This window comes from Stylophora pistillata, chromosome 6 (genome assembly GCF_964205215.1).
Source record: "Stylophora pistillata chromosome 6, jaStyPist1.2, whole genome shotgun sequence".
Classification (NCBI taxonomy): Eukaryota; Metazoa; Cnidaria; class Anthozoa; order Scleractinia; family Pocilloporidae; genus Stylophora; species Stylophora pistillata.
Genome location: NC_142524.1, coordinates 1,889,742 through 1,907,500, shown reverse-complemented (window position 1 = coordinate 1,907,500; position 17,759 = coordinate 1,889,742). Strand labels below are relative to the sequence as shown.

The window sequence follows — 17,759 nt, the reverse complement described above, 5'->3', positions numbered from 1 at the left end:
GTAAATAGAGCACGTCCCACGTCTTGATTACAATGGAGACGCCATTTTGTTTAGCTGTGTGCAGGGTCGTGATCACGTGACGACGCAAAAACCATAACAAAGAGTTGTTTCTTTGAAGTTTGCCGGGTTTCATAACCAGTTCCCTCTTCTAACTATGTCTTGTAAGACAATGTCCCCAGGGGCTCTTCCTGCCCTAACTTGAAACCGACCCACAGCCCCTGGGTCTCCGAGGATAGGCAATAACCCGAGTAATTAATAACCTGAGTAATTAAGCGAGTACAATTCTACCTCTATGGCCTGGCGAAAAATCCCCTAAACCAACTACAGACCGATCGCACAAGAGCAAAATGTTTGGTGGATTACGAAAGAAAATATTGAAATCGCCATTGACGTAAAACTCATTTCAACTGTGCTAACTAAGAAAGGCTGCTCTTATGGATAAAAATCTTTCTACGAAGGTACCATTTCAAAGTATTATATTTTACACGAAAGTCATTCTCTACAACTGAGGTACGTTATCATATGGGTGATAATGATAAAGGTAAAAGTAACGGGTAAAATCTTGATAATGTAGAAGTTCTTCAGGTTTTCCAGATCTTTACACTATAACTGTCTTATAGCCCGTGTAAAAGGGCAAGTGTTGCATTTTTTCCTTCCAATTTCACATTTCTACGTATTACGGGTGTTATCGATTAGTATGCAAATCAATTAGTTAAGAATTCGTTAACTGGTTATTTGTACAATCACATTGTTACATGTGAAAGTTCAAAGTTCATCAATGTTCAGAGTTCACGCAGTTAGATTGCGAATTCAAACTCCTTTTTCTAGTTCACGAATGATGTCTGCCATGCTGGGTCTTGCTGTAGGATCTGGTTGCAAACATCCTCTGATAAGAGCTCGAATACCGCGGTTTGTAACCATGGCAACTTGTTCCGTTCGCCGTTCAGGGTCTGGCAGTTTTCTAATGCAGATCTCACAGAGAAGAACGCCAAAACTATATACATCCACCTGAGCAATGAAAAATAAACGATAAGAATAGAAACGTACTCTCTTTGTCGGCAACGATTGGCTCCATTAGATATATATATTATTGATCTCCTTCTTAGACATTTTTAACTTCCTCCTACCGCCTTCATGGCTACCACCAGCTATTTCCTCACAAATGATCGACCGATTTGCTTCTGATCCCTGCAAAAAGCAGAGCAAGCTTCGCCACAAGCTCGCTGTACATGAGACCATTGACAGAGGACTCGACCAGTCATCCGTCCTTAGGATACATTTTCAGTTTCTTTCAGACAACAGACATTAGTTTTTGGACGCCCGTGGCGAGCGTTAACATCTTAGCACGAGTATCCGAGAATGCAAAAAACAAGTGCAAGCCTGAAAAATGATAATGAAACTCAAATCAGACATACCTTTACAGTCTGATTCCTTGTAAGTGCCTCAGGTGCACTGTATATCCTAGCACCAGGAAAGGGTGTCATGGTTTGCTGCACAAACTTAGCTGTGCCATAATCTGACACTTTGCCTCGCCATTGGTCACCATGTCGCCATAGTAACACATTGGCACTGCTTATGTCGCGGTGAATGATGGGTGATGGTTCCCTTTGATGAAGGTAGTTCAAAGCTCGAGCCACGTCCAGAGAAAGGACAGACACCTCAGTTAGAGAAAGAGATCGCTGTTGTAACAGTGCTCGTAAATTTGATGCCATGAGTTCTGTTACGAACAAAGGACCCTCTTCCTCGTTTGTTGCTCCAATGAACTGAAGTAAACAAGGATGGCGGCATCTTGAAGCCATGTTCATTTCTCGCTCAAACATTTCACGGTTATGATCAGAGACAATCAAATCATGGATCTGTTTGACGGCGACAGCACAGCCACAATATCTACCCTCGACAACTCTTCCCCAGGCTCCTTCGCCAAGGCATTTGTCCGTAAGCTGAATTTGATCACGTGATATGATCCAGTCAGGTGACTGTTGGCATGAACGTTCGTTTAAGGTTTGCTGAGCTTCTGAGAGTGTTGTTTCAAGTTCATTTAATTCCTGTTCTTTCTCCGTTTGTTGTTCCAGCAAAGAATTGACTAGTTCCTGTAAATTGGCGATCTGCTCATCTTTTTCATGTAGCCGTCCACTAACATTAGTCAGTTGCAGAGAAATTTCCCTCAGTTGCACATCTCCCTCATGTAGCTGCTCTTGAACATTTGTCAACTGCTGTGTTCTTTCTCTCAATTGTTCATCTCTCTCGTGTAGCTGCTCACCTCTCTCATGTAGCTGTCCCTGAACAAGTTCCAACTGCTGTGTGTTTTCTCTCAGTTGCTTATCCCTCTCATGTAGCTGCCCTTTAACATTTGTCAACTGCTGTGTGATTTCTCTCAATTGTTCATCTCTCTCGTGTAGCTGCTCATCTCTCTCATGTAGCTGTCCCTGAATAAGTGTCAACTGCTGTGTGTTTTCTCTTAGTTGCTTATCCCTCTCATGTAGCTGCCCTTTAACATTTGTCAACTGCTGTGTGTTTTCTCTCAGTTGCTTATCCCTCTCATGTAGCTGCCCTTGAACATTTGTCAACTGCTGTGTGTTTTCTCTCAATTGTTTATCTCTCTCGTGTAGCTGCTCACCTCTCTCATGTAGCTGTCCCTGAACAAGTTTCAACTGCTGTGTGTTTTCTCTCAGTTGCTTATCCCTCTCATGTAGCTGCCCTTGAACATTTGTCAACTGCTGTGTGATTTCTCTCAATTGTTCATCTCTCTCGTGTAGCTGCTCATCTCTCTCATGTAGCTGTCCCTGAATAAGTGTCAACTGCTGTGTGTTTTCTCTTAGTTGCTTATCCCTCTCATGTAGCTGCCCTTTAACATTTGTCAACTGCTGTGTGTTTTCTCTCAGTTGCTTATCCCTCTCATGTAGCTGCCCTTGAACATTTGTCAACTGCTGTGTGTTTTCTCTCAATTGTTCATCTCTCTCGTGTAGCTGCTCATTTCTCTCATGTAGCTGTCCCTGAATAAGTGTCAACTGCTGTGTGTTTTCTCTTAGTTGCTTATCCCTCTCATGTAGCTGCCCTTGAACATTTGTCAACTGCTGTGTTCTTTTTCTCAATTGTTCATCTCTCTCATGTAGCTGTCCCTGAATAAGTGTCAACTGCTGAGTGTTCTCTCTCTGTTGCGTTTCTCTCTCCTGTAGTTGCCCTCGAAGATTCTCTAACTCTTGTTTCATCTTCCTCAGCAGTTCTTCTCTTTTTCTAGGGCGCCCTTCATCCTTGCTACATCTCCTTTCTGCATTTCTTTCGGGTAGCACTTTCACAACGTCAAGATGACCCTTCATAGCGGCGGCTAACAAAGGCGTACAGCCCTCAACAACTTTGCCTTCTATTCTAATTGTCCCTTGGGCTTCAATATCTGCATTTCGATCGATTAATATTTTCGCAACGTCAAGTGCACCTTCTAGAGCTGCGACGATCAAGGGTGTACAACCCTCAAAAAGTAAGTCATCAGTCTTTACCGTTGCTCGAGCCTCGATGTCTGCATTTCGTTCGATTAACAGTTTCATAACATCAGGTTTATCACGAAGAGCTGCGACGATCAAGGGTGTACAGCCCTCAAAAAGTACGTCATCATTCTTTACCGTTGCTCGAGCCTCGATGTCTGCATTTCGTTCGATTAACAGTTTCATAACATCAAGGTTATCATCAAGAGCTGCGAGGATCAAGGGTGTACAACCCTCAAAAAGTACGTCATCAGTCTTTACCGTTGTTCGAGACTCAATGTCTGCATTTCGTTCGATTAACAGTTTCATAACATTAGGTTTATCATGAAGAGCTGCGGCGATCAAGGGTGTACAACCCTCAAAAAGTTCTTCATCAGTCTTTGCTGTTGCTCGAGCCTCGATGTCTGCATTTCGTTCGATTAACAGTTTCATAACATCAGGTTTATCACGAAGAGCTGCGACGATCAAGGGTGTACAACCCTCAAAAAGTACGTCATCAGTCTTTACCGTTGCTCGAGCCTCGATGTCTGCATTTCGTTCGATTAACAGTTTCATAACATCGGGTTTATCACGAAGAGCTGCGAGGATCAAGGGTGTACAACCCTCAAAAAGTACGTCATCAGTCTTTACCGTTGTTCGAGCCTCGATGTCTGCATTTAGTTCGATTAACAGTTTCATAACATCAGGTTTATCACGAAGAGCTGCGACGATCAAGGGTGTACAACCCTCAAAAAGTACGCCATCATTCTTTACCGTTGTTCGAGCCTCGATGTCTGCATTTCGTTCGATTAACAGTTTCATAACATCAGGTTTATCACGAAGAGCCGCGACGATCAAGGGTGTACAACCCTCAAAAAGTACGTCATCATTCTTTACCGTTGCTCGAGCCTCGATGTCTGCATTTCGTTCGATTAACAGTTTCATAACATAGGGTTTATCACGAAGAGCTGCGACGATCAAGGGTGTACAACCCTCAAAAAGTACGTCATCAGTCTTTACCGTTGCTCGAGCCTCGATGTCTGCATTTCGTTCGATTAACAGTTCCATAACATCAGGGTTATCATCAAGAGCTGCGACGATCAAGGGTGTACAACCCTCAAAAAGTATGTCATCATTTTTTACCGTTGCTCGAGCCTCGATGTCTGCATTTAGTTCGATTAACAGTTTCATAACATCAAGGTTATCCTCAAGAGCTGCGACGATCAAGGGTGTACAACCCTCAAAAAGTACGTCATCATTCTTTACCGTTGCTCGAGCCTCGATGTCTGCATTTCGTTCGATTAACAGTTTCATAACATCAGGTCTACCATACAGAGCTGCGACGATCAAGGGTGTACAACCCTCATAAAGTTCTTTATAAGTCTTTACCGTTGCTCGAGCCTCGATGTCTACATGTCGTTCGATTAATATTTTCACAACATCAAGATGATTTATATACATAGCGGCAAACAAAGGCGAGAAATCGATAAAAACTGATCCGTCCTCACTTTCTATTGATCCTCGAGCGTCAATGTTTGCATTTTGTTTGATTAAGAATTTTACAACAGCAAGATGGCTGTTATAAGCAGCAGCAAGCAAAGCTGTACTCTCAATAGCTAAGTCTTCATCCACATCCATGAGCGTTCCTTTAGCATCGATGTCTGCTTCGTACTTTACAAGGATCTTCACCGAATCCAGGTGTCCATTAAAAGCAGCGATGATGAGAGGAGTGGCGATGTGGCCGCCATCTTCTGTCTTTGTTTCCAAAGCAGTTTTTCGATGGTCAGCCCTCAGCCGCTTTAAGAGACCTTTCAGATCAGGAGAACCGTCGCGAGCAGCGTGATAAACTTTAGTGACAGTATTCATCATGGATACCTCATTAGCCATTTCACAAAACACACGCTTGGGAAACTTAGAGTTTTTACTAAGGTTTGCTTGTAAGACAATACATTTATATCAGACAAAATAGGATACAGCAGTTTTATGAGGTCGTAAACTGCTTGCGCATATTAACAGATTGAATTTCACTCTACAATTATCAACATTAATACTGATGTATATGAGAACGATCCTTCGCAGTAAAGCACTATTTGAGCAATAGTGAAAATCAGACCTGAAAAAAATTTCAGGCCTGTACGGGATTCGAACCACTGACCTCTGCGATACTAGTCCAGCGCTCTACCAATTGAGCTAACAAGCCAACTGGGAGCAGGCCATCAAATTAATTCGATATAAACCCGTAGATGATAAATCAAACAACAACAAACATATGAAACATATGTGTGAACTGCGGTTATGAGACGTATATCATCTACGGGTTTATATCATCATCTACGGGTTTATATTATCATCTACGGGTTTATATCGAATTAATTTGATGGCCTGCTCCCAGTTGGCTTGTTAGCTCAATTGGTAGAGCGCTGCACTAGTATCGCAGAGGTCAGTGGTTCGAATCCCGTACAGGCCTGAAATTTTTTTCAGGTCTGATTTTCACTATTGCTCAAATAGTGCTTTACTGCGAAGGATCGTTCTCATATACGTCTCATAACCGCAGTTCACACATATGTTTCATATGTTTGTTGTTGATTAATACTGATGAATAAATTTTATTGTTTTGGAGATCAAGTCTTAGCAATTCCGAGACTTTTGGGGCGAATTATGTTCATAAATGTACTTTTTATTTCAGTTTGATTAATCACTGAGGATATGCATTTGGTACTGTCATGGATGTCATCATGTAAAAGGTCATGTAAAACGTCATCATGTAAAAGATCTCCTAGAAGAGCAGGAAATGATTCGCATTTTTGCCCAGAGGGTATTTGCTTCGGAGGGGGGAGGGAAGGGGAGAGAAGTTTTTCCGATTTCATTGGCATCTGAGAACATTTCCATCAGCAAATGTGGCCTCGTCTCAAGATACATTAAGACGATTTTAGAGAGCATGTATTCGGATGGGCCAATTTTCGCTTGCCTTCTTGACACGTTGAATCATTCGAAGCCGGGTGGTGTCAAAGTCAATGAGTTTTGCATTTATCTGTTCGAGTTTATCCCACAGTAATCAACTATACAGGTTTAGAATGCACCTTCAACCTTAAACCTAACTCTTCTACAGGCTCAGATCAATTCCAAACTTCAAGACTCTTCCTACTCTTGACCGAGCCTTTGTAGTCGCCGCATCAAAGCTGTGGAATAATCTTCCGTTAGATCTTAGATACACCTCCGATTTTGAAGTTTTTAAACGTAATTTGAAGATTCACCTTTTCAAAAAACCTTTTCCGACATAGAACTGTAATTTATAGACTTGATAATTATTCATTCGTGTAATTTTGACTATAAATTGTTATGTTTTACATATTGTATTCTACCTTTTCATATTTAATTGTATGAGAGATGACAAATAATTAGGAGCTGTACCATTAATTGCTTTGTGAGTGATTATAATAATCTTATATTCTATTCTAAACGTTACCGGTAGCCAGTATAATATTTGTATAATTAACAATTATTCCACGAGCGCGCGTTGGATATGAGATGATAGATAGCCAACGAGGCGCGTAGCGCCGAGTTGGCTATAATCATCTCATATCCAACAGGCGCGAGTGGAATAATTGTTTTATTAAAAACGCTAAATCAAATTATTAAATTTTTAGCTCCCGTTTAATTTTAAGCTGACATGTACGCCTACCATATTTGTAGATTATGGTATATTGGCTGATATACCATAATGGCTAAGCCAATAAAAATTCTTGAATTGCATTATCCAATGATCTATTTTTTAATAATCATTATTATTAAAAACTAGATCATTGGATAATGGAATTCAAGACTTTTTATTGGCTTAGCCATTATGGTATATGAGCCAATATACCATAATCTACAAATATAGTAAGCGTACGCGTCAGCTAAAAATCAAAAGGGAGCTAAAAAATCCGGTTTCTTCTCACAAAATAATCATTTCTTGGGGGCGTTTTTAATAAAACAATTATTCCACTCGCGCTTGTAGGATATGAGATGATTATAGCCAACTCAGCGCTACGCGCCTCGTTGGCTATCTATTATCTCATATCCAACGCGCGCTCGTGGAATAATTGTTAAGTGAGATATGGCAATACCGTGGTGTTAGATATAGGACTCTTGCAGCTACGTTTTGAACACGCTGCAGTTTAGTGAGAGCGCAGTAGAGTAGTCCGTATGAAAGTGAGTCGCAATAGTCCAATCTGCTTGTGATGAAAGCGTGGACTAATTTCTCGGCAGATTCCATAATTAGATATTTTTTGACGCGTCTAATATTGTGTAGATGAAAAATAGCACCCCTGCAAGTTTTGGTTAGTTAAAGTTCAGGTTGAAATGGCAGTCAAACTAGGCCCCTAAGTTTCTAAGGGGTTCCGAACTGGGAGAGATATAATACATTATTACACGACTCGGGAAGTCAGAGGGCCAATAACTAAAATCAACCAATCAAAATGCTCTATTGCCGGGCAATATTCTCTCAGTATTGGACCGGGCACTGTCCCGAATGGTCCCGAATGATACCGCACTTGTGTCCCTTTGAACTTCAGTCGTACAATAAATCTCTTATTAACCAAGCTTGCTCGGGACCGTACTGGAAGAATTTGGGCCCTCGGTCTTTTTTGTACGGACCTCGGTGCGCTCGGTCCGTACTGTCAAGACCTCGGGCTGATATTCTCCCAGTACGGCCCTCGCGCTTGGTGAATAAGATATATGTAATATTTTCTATGACACTATAAAGAACGGTGTCATCAGCAAAAAGACGGATTGAGGATGTAGAATTATCACCCATATCATTAATATATAAAAGGAACATCAGTGGCCCCAACACAGTTCCTTGAGGCACCCCAGACGATAGATGAGCAGGATTCGACGAGGTGCCATCGACTACCACAGTTTGTTCCCTGCATGTTAACCAGTTTTGCATCAGTCTGCTCGAGTTCATCTTACAAAATCGTTCATTGGAAAAATATATACATTTGATCTCACTTTAGAGAGTCGTTCAGGTTGAAGTTAGGTTAGGGAAAGATTCCAATTTGTCTTAAAATTTCAACGAAATTTTCCTTCCGTGACAGACGTGGTAAGTGGGAACGGAGCGGGGAGGGGGGCGGGAGGGTGGCTGGGCATTTTATAGTAAGCGGTCACTAAGCACACATTCAAGATGGCGGTTGCACTGTACTCATCTACAACTAGGTACATGTTACTGATATGCGTTAAATTTGGGACCCTTTATTCTACTATTCCAGCTTTCATGATAAAAGGTATTATGAATTACTTTAGACTCATCTTGAGACAAATACTTATTTAAATTCAACAAACAAACCTCGAAACCTCCAAGAGCGAGGCGTGCTGATAGTAACTAACTCCAATTTCCATGTTTTATTAACTGGGCCCTGAAAAGCTGGCAGGGTATTTCATATATATATATATATGTTATTGACCAGCATAGGTCGGTCCGTATTGGGAAAAACTGTGCCCACTGTCTTGAGTACCACACTCGGCCCACGGCCTCGGGCGGTATCCAAGACCTCGGGCACAGTTTTTCCCAATACGAACCGACTTATGCTAGTCAATAACATTTTTATTTTTTTCTTACACATAAAAAAATGATCGCTATAAGAACTCAAATGATGTAGGGCTACAATTACGAGTTTAATTATGGGAAAATCCTCCATTAACTTAACAATTTATTAGCGAGTGGATGATAAAGATAACAGACGTTATCCCCCCCCCCCCCCCAAAAAAAAGAGAAAGCTTTCACCGAAACATTTTTACTTGTAAAGGTAACTTAAAAGGCTTCTGAGGAAACTTTGAAACATTTTTTGTAAGTAATTGTCATGAAGAATTGTCAATTGAAGAGAAAAAGCGTATGTGTTTTAATAAGCAACCGTACTGGTATGACAAACACTCACAAGCTAAATGACTGCAACGATCTTCTCGTAAAAAAAAAAAAATACTCGGAGATCTTAGGAAAAGTTTTGTTTATTTCCAAAGATAATTAATCTTCGAAGATTTACCTCTGTTCCGTCTTAAAATGTCACGGAAAGTCAAATTGTAGGTGAATGCAAATGTGTGCTTTGGAGTTGTCAGTCTGCTTGTTTGTTCTCTGCACTGGTGCGTGTAAATCGGTTTTTCTTTCACTGAAAAGCTGAAGTCAATGAGACTCTTTCCAGCTAGGCAAAATGGGATTTAATGCGACTTTTATTCACTGAATTCCTTTGTTACTGTTGTGAAGTTTTCGGTAGAAATGTCCAAATTCAAGGGAATTGCAAAGGATAGGTGAAAGAGTATTTATAGAACCCAAAACTTTGCTCAATGTGTCAAAAATGAACAAATTGTGTTGAAGAATTCAGGTATTAACGATTGAGAGTCACATTGATTAATGTAGTCATTAACTGCATCTATCTCTCGTTTTAATTTTCTGAGTTACTTTTTGTGAAGGATTATTAATCAACAAATTGTTTCTAGGCCGCGTTTCAATCTTTTTATAAACAAATGTAGTACCACAAAATTTATTTAAAAATAATTTTTGCCAAAAAAACCAAAGTGATTTGAGAGCGAGAGAAAAGAAAGAATTAATATTATTTATTGCCAAAAGGTCATGACCAAAGTCTGCTCAAAAATTCTGCCCAGCTGGTAAAATGAGATAAATCTGTGAAAAATTGCAACAAAGCTTGAGATGTTCTGTAAAGGGACTCAAGCAAAATGAATACCGCCCACTGTGAGCGGGCCAGATGGGGTGAATACTGCCTGCTCTCAGAACCAATGAGATTGCAGGATTTGTAGAAAACTGCCCACTCATGAACTGAGGAAAAAAATAAGGTAATTTATTTCTCCATTGTAAGTCATTTATTTGTCATTCCTTTTTTTTTTTTTCAGAATAATTGATATATGATGTGCTGATGATTTTAAGAGGATAAAAAATGTGGATGTTTGGTTTCTTTGGAATGAGAACTCTGACTTCACATTTTCGACCCCAATTTGTGCTTCCATGGATGACTCGCAAGTTGTCTGCACGCACATACCAAAATTTCAGTCTTATATTCAGTGCTTTGTGGGCATCAAGCAGATTTAGAAAAGTATCAGTGGACAGTAAAAGTGTCTTAGTGTCTCCTCCAGCCTTGGAATATTCAACAGATCTCAAGTCCCTCCGTCCAACCAATTGAAAATGATCATTCAGAGAAAAATCGATGCACTGGAAACGGTTGACAAGCAACTTGATTTTCTCATGGAGGTTAAATATATGACTGATGTTGTGAATCGCATCGCTATACTCTTTAATATTGCAAAGATCATAGAAAAAGATAAAGAACAGAAGAAGGTTCTGAAACAAGAGAAAAGTAAGGCCTACATTGAATTACTGGATAGTATTTTGGAGAAACTACACAGATGCCTACCTCAGAATCTTGCTGTTTTGATGTGGAGCCTAGGAATGAATGGAGAAAAACATAAAAAACTGCTCCAACTCTGTGAGAAAAAGATCCTGTCTTGTGGCATGTCAGTTTTTAACAATGAAAACATCTTTCAGATTTTGAATGGATGCGCAAACCTCAACATGACAAAAAGTCCAATATTTCCGAAGTTTGAACAAGCCTTTTTAAATGGTGATGTTAAAATTAGCGATCTTGCGGATCATCATCTGTCTGGGATATTATATTCATTTGCCATAGCTGGTAATGGTTCTGTAGAGTTATTTGAAGCTTTGTTGGAAGAATTTCTGTCGAGAGACATGACTTCAATGAACAGTCACCCTATAGCAGAGTTTGTCTGGTCATTCGCAAAGAAGGAACAGGAAGCTGATGAACTGTTTGACAAAGTTGAGGCAGAAGTAATAAGCAGAGACATGATGGATTTAAACAAAACTGATTTTGTTAAAATTCTATGGGCATTTGGGAAAGCTGAGAAAGGTAGCAAGGAATTTTTCCAGTCATTGGATCATAAAATTGCCTCCATGGGTGTGAGGCATTTATGCAATGCTGAAATCTTGGATATTGTTTGGAGTTTCAGTAAGAGACATTTTTCAGGAGCGATATTTGATGTTGTCAAGGATGAGTTGTTTCAACGTGGTGTTCAAACACTCCACACACATGAACTTGTGTTGATCCTACTTTCATTCTTTTCTGCTCAGAGACATGATGACAAATTAATCAGTGAAATTGAGGACGTGTTGTGCATTAGGAGTGTAAAACATATTGCCAGTGCTCAGTTATGCCAGCTTGCATGGTGTCTGGCAAGAACAGAGAAGTCAGATAGTGGGCTCTTTGACTCAATTGAAGCCGTAGTATCTCAGCGTGGCATCAGTGTGTTTTATAAAGAAGAAAAACTGTTGCTCTTGCAAGGATTTGTTGAGGCCAACAAAGGAAGCAAAAAGTTTTACCAACTTTTATGTTCTTCACTTTTAGCCAACAAATTGTCTGATTTTAGTGAAAGAGATATACAGCAATTTGCTTGGTGTCTCTCTCATGTAGATATTGAAACAGGAGCAATCTTTGACACCCTGGAAAAAGAAATCTTCAATAATGAGAAATATCAGTTTACTGAGAAGCAGCTGATTTCTATAAAGAGGAGCTTTGAAAAAGTTGGAAAAGGAACAAAGGAACTGTTTGAATTTGAATTGTAAGGTTAAGTAGAATGCTTTATTCTGTCTTTTCTCAACAAAACCATAAGCAAAAGGAACCTAGAAGGAATAAAGGGTGAAGCCCACCTGCTCTCCTTGGACACACCCATTTAATGTTTCCTTCAGAACTTACTGATCAATCAGTGGTTTAAAAACAACAACAACAACAACAACAAAAAACAGTGAGCTAATTATGATAATGAAAACATTAGAGATTCAAATGTAAACCATTTTAGCAAAAGGGTGTTTGAAGGGCTCAGTCAGAAAACAGGGGGGAAGGGGTGGGGGGGAGATGTTGTCCTCATTGTGTACACCACTGCCAAACATGTTTTGTGACTCAATCATCTTAGACTGGCAACTGTAATTTAAACACTGGTAATAGTCAAAGTAAGACGAACTCATAATTTGCCAGTATACCTGCTGGTAAATATTAATGAGTTTCCAGTATCTTATCTGTCATGATCAAGTGGACCTTAGCTACTGATTTAATGAATGATCATGTGATGCAGAGGTGCAGAACAGTTAGTATGTGTAAGTTTTTGTCATTGAAATACAATAATAAGGCAAGTTTGAGCAAAATAACAAGATTTGTCCATAGCAAGCTGAGAGCCAAAGACTAAACCAAAAGGTGTAGCAATTTATTCTTGTGCCAGACTCTGTCAAATTGTGATATCTTTCAATTGTGGACTTTTTATTGGAGCAGTATTCGTAGACCATGCAGGAAACTCTTGACTCATGAAAAAGAAAAAAAACTGTATCAGTGATAATTTTTAATAGCCCATTTCCGAATTACAGTTGGTCTCTATTTCAAAACGAGGCCTGGTGCTCAACCATTCTTGTGAAAATGAGTTTAATTTGCATGTGAATGAAAACTTATTATCTTATGAGAGGATGAGCACCAAGACTCGTTTTCAAAATGAGGCCAAGGGTAATTAGGAAATGGGCTATTGATAAGCAGGTATAATTATAGCACATATTTAATTGAGTGTCAACATTTATCTTATTATAGTTTCAAGCCAAATTTTATTAACCTACAATCAGTGACAAAATTGTTGACACTTGGACCTTTTCAACCCCCTATTACTTCAATTTTATCAATTTTGCCCGTGTCAAGTTAACACATTTGCCCCCTCGTTATTTCAAAATATTTACCTCTTGAGAATGATTTAGACTGCGGTAGAAACAGGAATGTTATTCTGCACATGAAAGGAAGTCTTCAAAATAATTGTGTGTCAACTAATTGATGATGATTGTGGATTGATGCATAATGAAAACAAATTGGAAATATTCATTATATTTAGAAACGAGTTAAGTAGTTTTACCCTCCTAACACATTTTAAAGGTCGCTGAGAGCAGTTGACAAAAATATGCCAGCCCAGCAGTTTTACTTGAAAGTCTGTCGATTTATGGGTAGCTACAGTCCCGTATGTAACATCACAGTTTTCGAATGCTACAAAAAAAGATATTTTTCTTCCTTTTCATGTGGGAACTGGTATTAGCCTAAACTACGTTATTAACAAAAAAAAAAAAAAAATCGAGCATTAAAACCACTGCTATCAAGATTTTCCGGAAAGCACCCAGTTCGTGTTTGGAATATTGCGTTTTGACGGGAGATTTGTTTTGCCTCAGGCAACTATTTTGCTGAGCTTTAAGTTCAACTATTGATGAGGAAAACTACTCTTCTATATTGCTAATCGCTAATCAGAACATCCCAAGCTGCTATAGTCCTTTATTTTGTTGTGTCGCCCTCTTTTCTGTGATTCCATATTACAAGGGCTAAACCAATAAACAACACTGCTGCGCCCCCACAGCTGGCTGCTATTATCGCTGTCTTTTTCTTTTTATCCTCATCCTCTTCTATTTTGTCGTCGTCATCGACTTCTGTTTGATTAAAATGATACAAAAATTGCAGTTTAAGAGCAGTTAGATCTTGTGTTATGAAACCAAACTCTAAGTGATCTCAACAGCCAATCAGAACAAGGGAGCGAGAGAGCCAGAGAGAGCCAATGACAGCCCATTATAGATATGCGTTAATGTCTTATAGTGCGGGAAACAGGAACAAAGTGTGGTTAATGTAAGCATTTCGTCTGATTGGTTGAGGTGGTGCGAGATTTTCGGACCAATCAGTGACTGCTTGGTAAGGTAAAACTAGAATTTTAAGGTTATTTGTTGAAAAAGTAGCTGAACTAAGCGAGAACCACTTCAATTCGTAGGAAAACTTAGAAATGGAACTCGAGGTGAGCCTAGCTCTGAAAGAAAGTTGATTGGAAAGATTGGAATATTCTTAAAACAGATAGATTTGGGCAAGTCGAGGCAGTTATACAAGCTCCTTAAGGACGCCGGGAAGGAGGGGAGGTAAAGGGTAAGGGTGGAGGTCACGTGTCTTAAAAGCCCCTAGCAGTTCCTTTGAAAGTATTCACAAAAACACAGATCCCCCACCCCCTAGTTTTTGCTACGTAGAACAATATGTTGGTATTTGTTGCTTAATATGATTTAACTGTCATCATTATACTTGCTTTGTGGCTGTAGTGTTTCCTGTGTGACACTTTTTTTAGATTTAGAATCTATATACTTACTTGCTGTGGAGCTGGGTGGAGCAGTGGTTGATATGCTGTTTGGACTACTGATTTCTGTTGATGAAGGCTGAACGGACGTCATTTGATGTTGAAGTGTTGTCATTATTGAAGCATTGGGCATAGCTGTCTGATTTGAAACAGCAAATGTATGTTGAACTGTTGACGTTGGGCTTAGAGACGTGGATTGTGCTTTGAGAGAGGAAAAAAAAGAATTTGTAGTCAAAATCAACCTAATAAAGAAGGAAAGATATCTAGTCTTTCACTTTTAATACACTCGTTTTCACTTAAGTTACAAAGGTTAAAAGGAGTTGAAAAGGATCGAGTTTTGTCGCCTTTCACGTAAGCATCAATCTTCTACACTGACTCGTATCCGAGCCCTTACTACAGTGAAAGGTGGACATTTTGGTTGCCCTCCCTCTCTAAAGCGCAGATTTTAATCAGGTCGGCGTCTCGATTCTAACGAAAAATTGACGATGCTTGTTGTTACCATGACTTTCCCATAGTGTATTAAAACCCGCGGAAGCCACTAATGCGTTGTCTTGGGATTGAGTCAGAGGTGTGCAGCGCTTTCGATCGATTGTCTTATCATGCAGAACGAAGAAAACATCTCAGGGATAACCCAAAGAGGTCAGAATCTCGAAAAGCAAGCCAATTAACCGAAGTATGAGAAAACACGGTTGTCAGTCGCAGTTGCCGGCTTCACTTTTGTCGAGGGTTGCGCGAGATTGTTTTTATTTTGGACCAATTAAAGAGAGAAAGGAAATCAAAACCAGTGTACTGGGGAATTGGAATTCAGTAGCTCTGCAACTTTCTAAACAGAGGTTGCCAGTGATTATCATAAAAATTACTTGGCTTTAACGGTCACAATTATAGGCAGCCCGGAAACGAAGTATAACATTATTACTTACCTGCTATAAAGGCAGTCAAAATAATCACAACTTGAAAAATTATCATAATTGATTTCTTCATTCTGTAAGCTGAAAAGGAATCATACAAAACATGTGCTTGAAAGATATGTTTAGCTTCAGCCACTATCACTCATGCATATAGCAGATGAGTTGATAGAATCTGACCAACAAACTAAAACCATGCCAACGATCCAGCGAATCAAACCATCAACTGACAGACTGTGGATAAAAAAACAGATGCCTAACAAACAAACAAAAAAAATAACCAAAAAACCGGCTCAGGTGAAACCAACAGACAAGGTAATAAAGTGACAAAAAAACACACGCAAATGAACTAATGAAGCAATCAAACAGACAAATTGAAACAGAAAACAAACTGCAGAGCAAAAGCAAAAGCTAAGATCAGACCAAGAGCTTATCTTTGTGATTACTTCTCGCCACCGAAGCAACATGCTTACAAACAGGATAAAAAATCCTATCGACGAACGTCTACAATAATGCAAACCGACTTGGGAATATTGAAATGATTTTCTTCGTGGTAGCGTGATTAATGGGTTCCCTTTCGAGAAACGCGCTTTTTTTCGGTCGCGTTTTTCTTTCGTGTCCACTGAACTGACATGGAGAACAGCTAGCTATTATCTTATGTTCTAATAGAATAGAACTCACCAGTTTTCTGATAGTACAAACGTTTGTCGATACAGCTGCCATGCAAGACGTCCACTTATTAAATTTCTCGCCGTGACTCGATCTGCTTAATAGGCAGTTTCTTGCTCCACCATACAGAACGTATTAACACCAAAACGCGTTCTCGATTACTTTTAAAGCTGTTTTGCAGAAAGGAGGATTGTATACTCGCAGTTAGTGATTATCTTTTATGAGCTTGTATCGTTATTAAGATTTGTTACAATTCTTTTCGAAACTTGCAACAGAAGTAGTAATTTTGCGATTACGTAATTGGTGTCGAATTTCTACAGTATTTACATTTAATATTTTCGTTATCACGAGAGCTTAAATTTCATAGAAATTAACTAGATAGGTCTTTAAAGGTAAGAATTTTTTCTCTAATTATTTATCTTTCGGATTCCTTGTTTCTTTTTAGTTTTATATTTGAAAATGAATCAGCGGAGGCGAGCGTAGCAATTCTTTGTCGTCAACTTCTTGTAGATATGAAAATCCTGAAAATACATTATAGGCTATTGTTAGGAACTTTTGAAGACATGCCTCTGATCAGCTTGTTTTAAATGAATTTTTCATTCATGCATTTCCTTCCACCAAGCCGAAATAAATCAAATCCAATATTGTTTGTGACGATGAAAAAGTCGCATATCAACTGGCTTTCGAACAATATGATACTAAATTGTTGTGATCTATCGTATTATTTTCTTCCTCAACAAATATAAGTCTTGAAGTGGGTCCAAAGTTCACTGTGAATCAGCTCGCCCGGTTTAGTGCGTCAGTTCTTAAGAAGGTTAAAACAAATTGGCTCAGAATATTTTGAATATTCTTGTATACGTTATATAATATATTTATTTAATTACATTATTGTAATATACGCAATTCAGCCGCAAGGCTGCTAGGTATATTTAAATAAACTATCTATCTCAGAACACGAACTGTGTAGGAAATGTTACGTAAAGAAAGCAACGTTTGCAACACTTTGTATGATAGTTGGTGCCCAAGCTTACCCAACGAATCTGTAACATAACATTTAACCTTGGTCTACGCATAATATTTTTGTTCTAATATGTAGTATTGCTTTTCAAAGTTTGCACAACACAATCAGACTTACCTATTTACGCTAGAACGTCATCGAACAACTGAAGAACAAACTACAGGAGTTTACTCGTGCAAGCGTAACACGTAATTATTTATTCGCACTGTTAAACAGCTGGATTTGCATACACGGCGAGTTAAAATTTTAATGAATAATCATGTTGTTTTAAGACTAGTCAAGAATACCCGCTCTCGATCTTGATTGATGAGTACTCCGGAAATTAGCAAAATGGAATGCTCTTTTGTTCTGACAAAACGCTGGAAAATTTTTGAGATTACCATTTTAAGATTAAATACTGAAGTACATGATTTTTGGTATTTATCGGGCCATATGTCCCCCCCCCCCCCCCCTTGACTGTAATTCGTAACAAAAACTAAATTGGCAGTAATGCAATTAAAATCTGCCGCTGACCATGTCGAA

General features: G+C 39.1%; 2 protein-coding genes and 1 non-coding gene across 6 annotated transcripts in view; 1 reads left to right on the top strand and 2 right to left on the bottom strand.

The window, feature by feature from the left end:
* Positions 1 to 5,496, bottom strand: part of LOC111330402 (uncharacterized) — a 17,580-nt gene extending 12,084 nt beyond the window's left edge. Inside the window, exons 1-2 of one of the 2 annotated variants that reach the window (XM_022935247.2) lie at positions 1,416 to 5,485; positions 199 to 1,008 (exon numbers count right to left, since the gene is read on the bottom strand). In XM_022935247.2, the coding sequence (XP_022790982.2) occupies positions 811 to 1,008; positions 1,416 to 5,345 (4,128 nt within the window). In that variant the 5' untranslated portion in view covers positions 5,346 to 5,485 and the 3' untranslated portion in view covers positions 199 to 810. Of the gene's footprint in view, positions 1 to 198; positions 1,009 to 1,415 lie in introns of those variants that run through there. The other variant, XM_088724837.1, reaches the window with a different exon arrangement.
* Positions 5,497 to 8,611: 3,115 nt separating this feature from the next.
* On the top strand, positions 8,612 to 13,998 carry LOC111330412 (uncharacterized). Its single transcript, XR_016002207.1, has 2 exons — positions 8,612 to 8,725; positions 10,344 to 13,998. It is a non-coding gene; the product is annotated as an uncharacterized LOC111330412 (transcript).
* On the bottom strand, positions 12,699 to 17,491 carry LOC111330427 (uncharacterized). Of its 3 annotated transcripts, XM_022935282.2 has the most exons (6): positions 17,355 to 17,491; positions 16,304 to 16,740; positions 16,232 to 16,271; positions 15,566 to 15,634; positions 14,658 to 14,846; positions 12,699 to 13,962 (listed from the first exon to the last, which is right to left on the bottom strand). In XM_022935282.2, exons 4-6 carry the CDS (start codon positions 15,624 to 15,626, stop codon positions 13,811 to 13,813), a joined length of 402 nt encoding a protein of 133 aa, XP_022791017.2. In that variant the 5' UTR covers positions 15,627 to 15,634; positions 16,232 to 16,271; positions 16,304 to 16,740; positions 17,355 to 17,491; the 3' UTR covers positions 12,699 to 13,810. The 3 variants fall into 3 exon arrangements, with proteins under 3 accessions (XP_022791017.2, XP_088618538.1, XP_088618539.1); XM_088762412.1 differs by having other exon boundaries at positions 16,232 to 16,389; positions 17,355 to 17,475; XM_088762413.1 differs by lacking the exons at positions 16,232 to 16,271; positions 16,304 to 16,740 and having other exon boundaries at positions 17,355 to 17,430.
* Between the last annotated feature and the right edge of the window lie 268 nt (positions 17,492 to 17,759).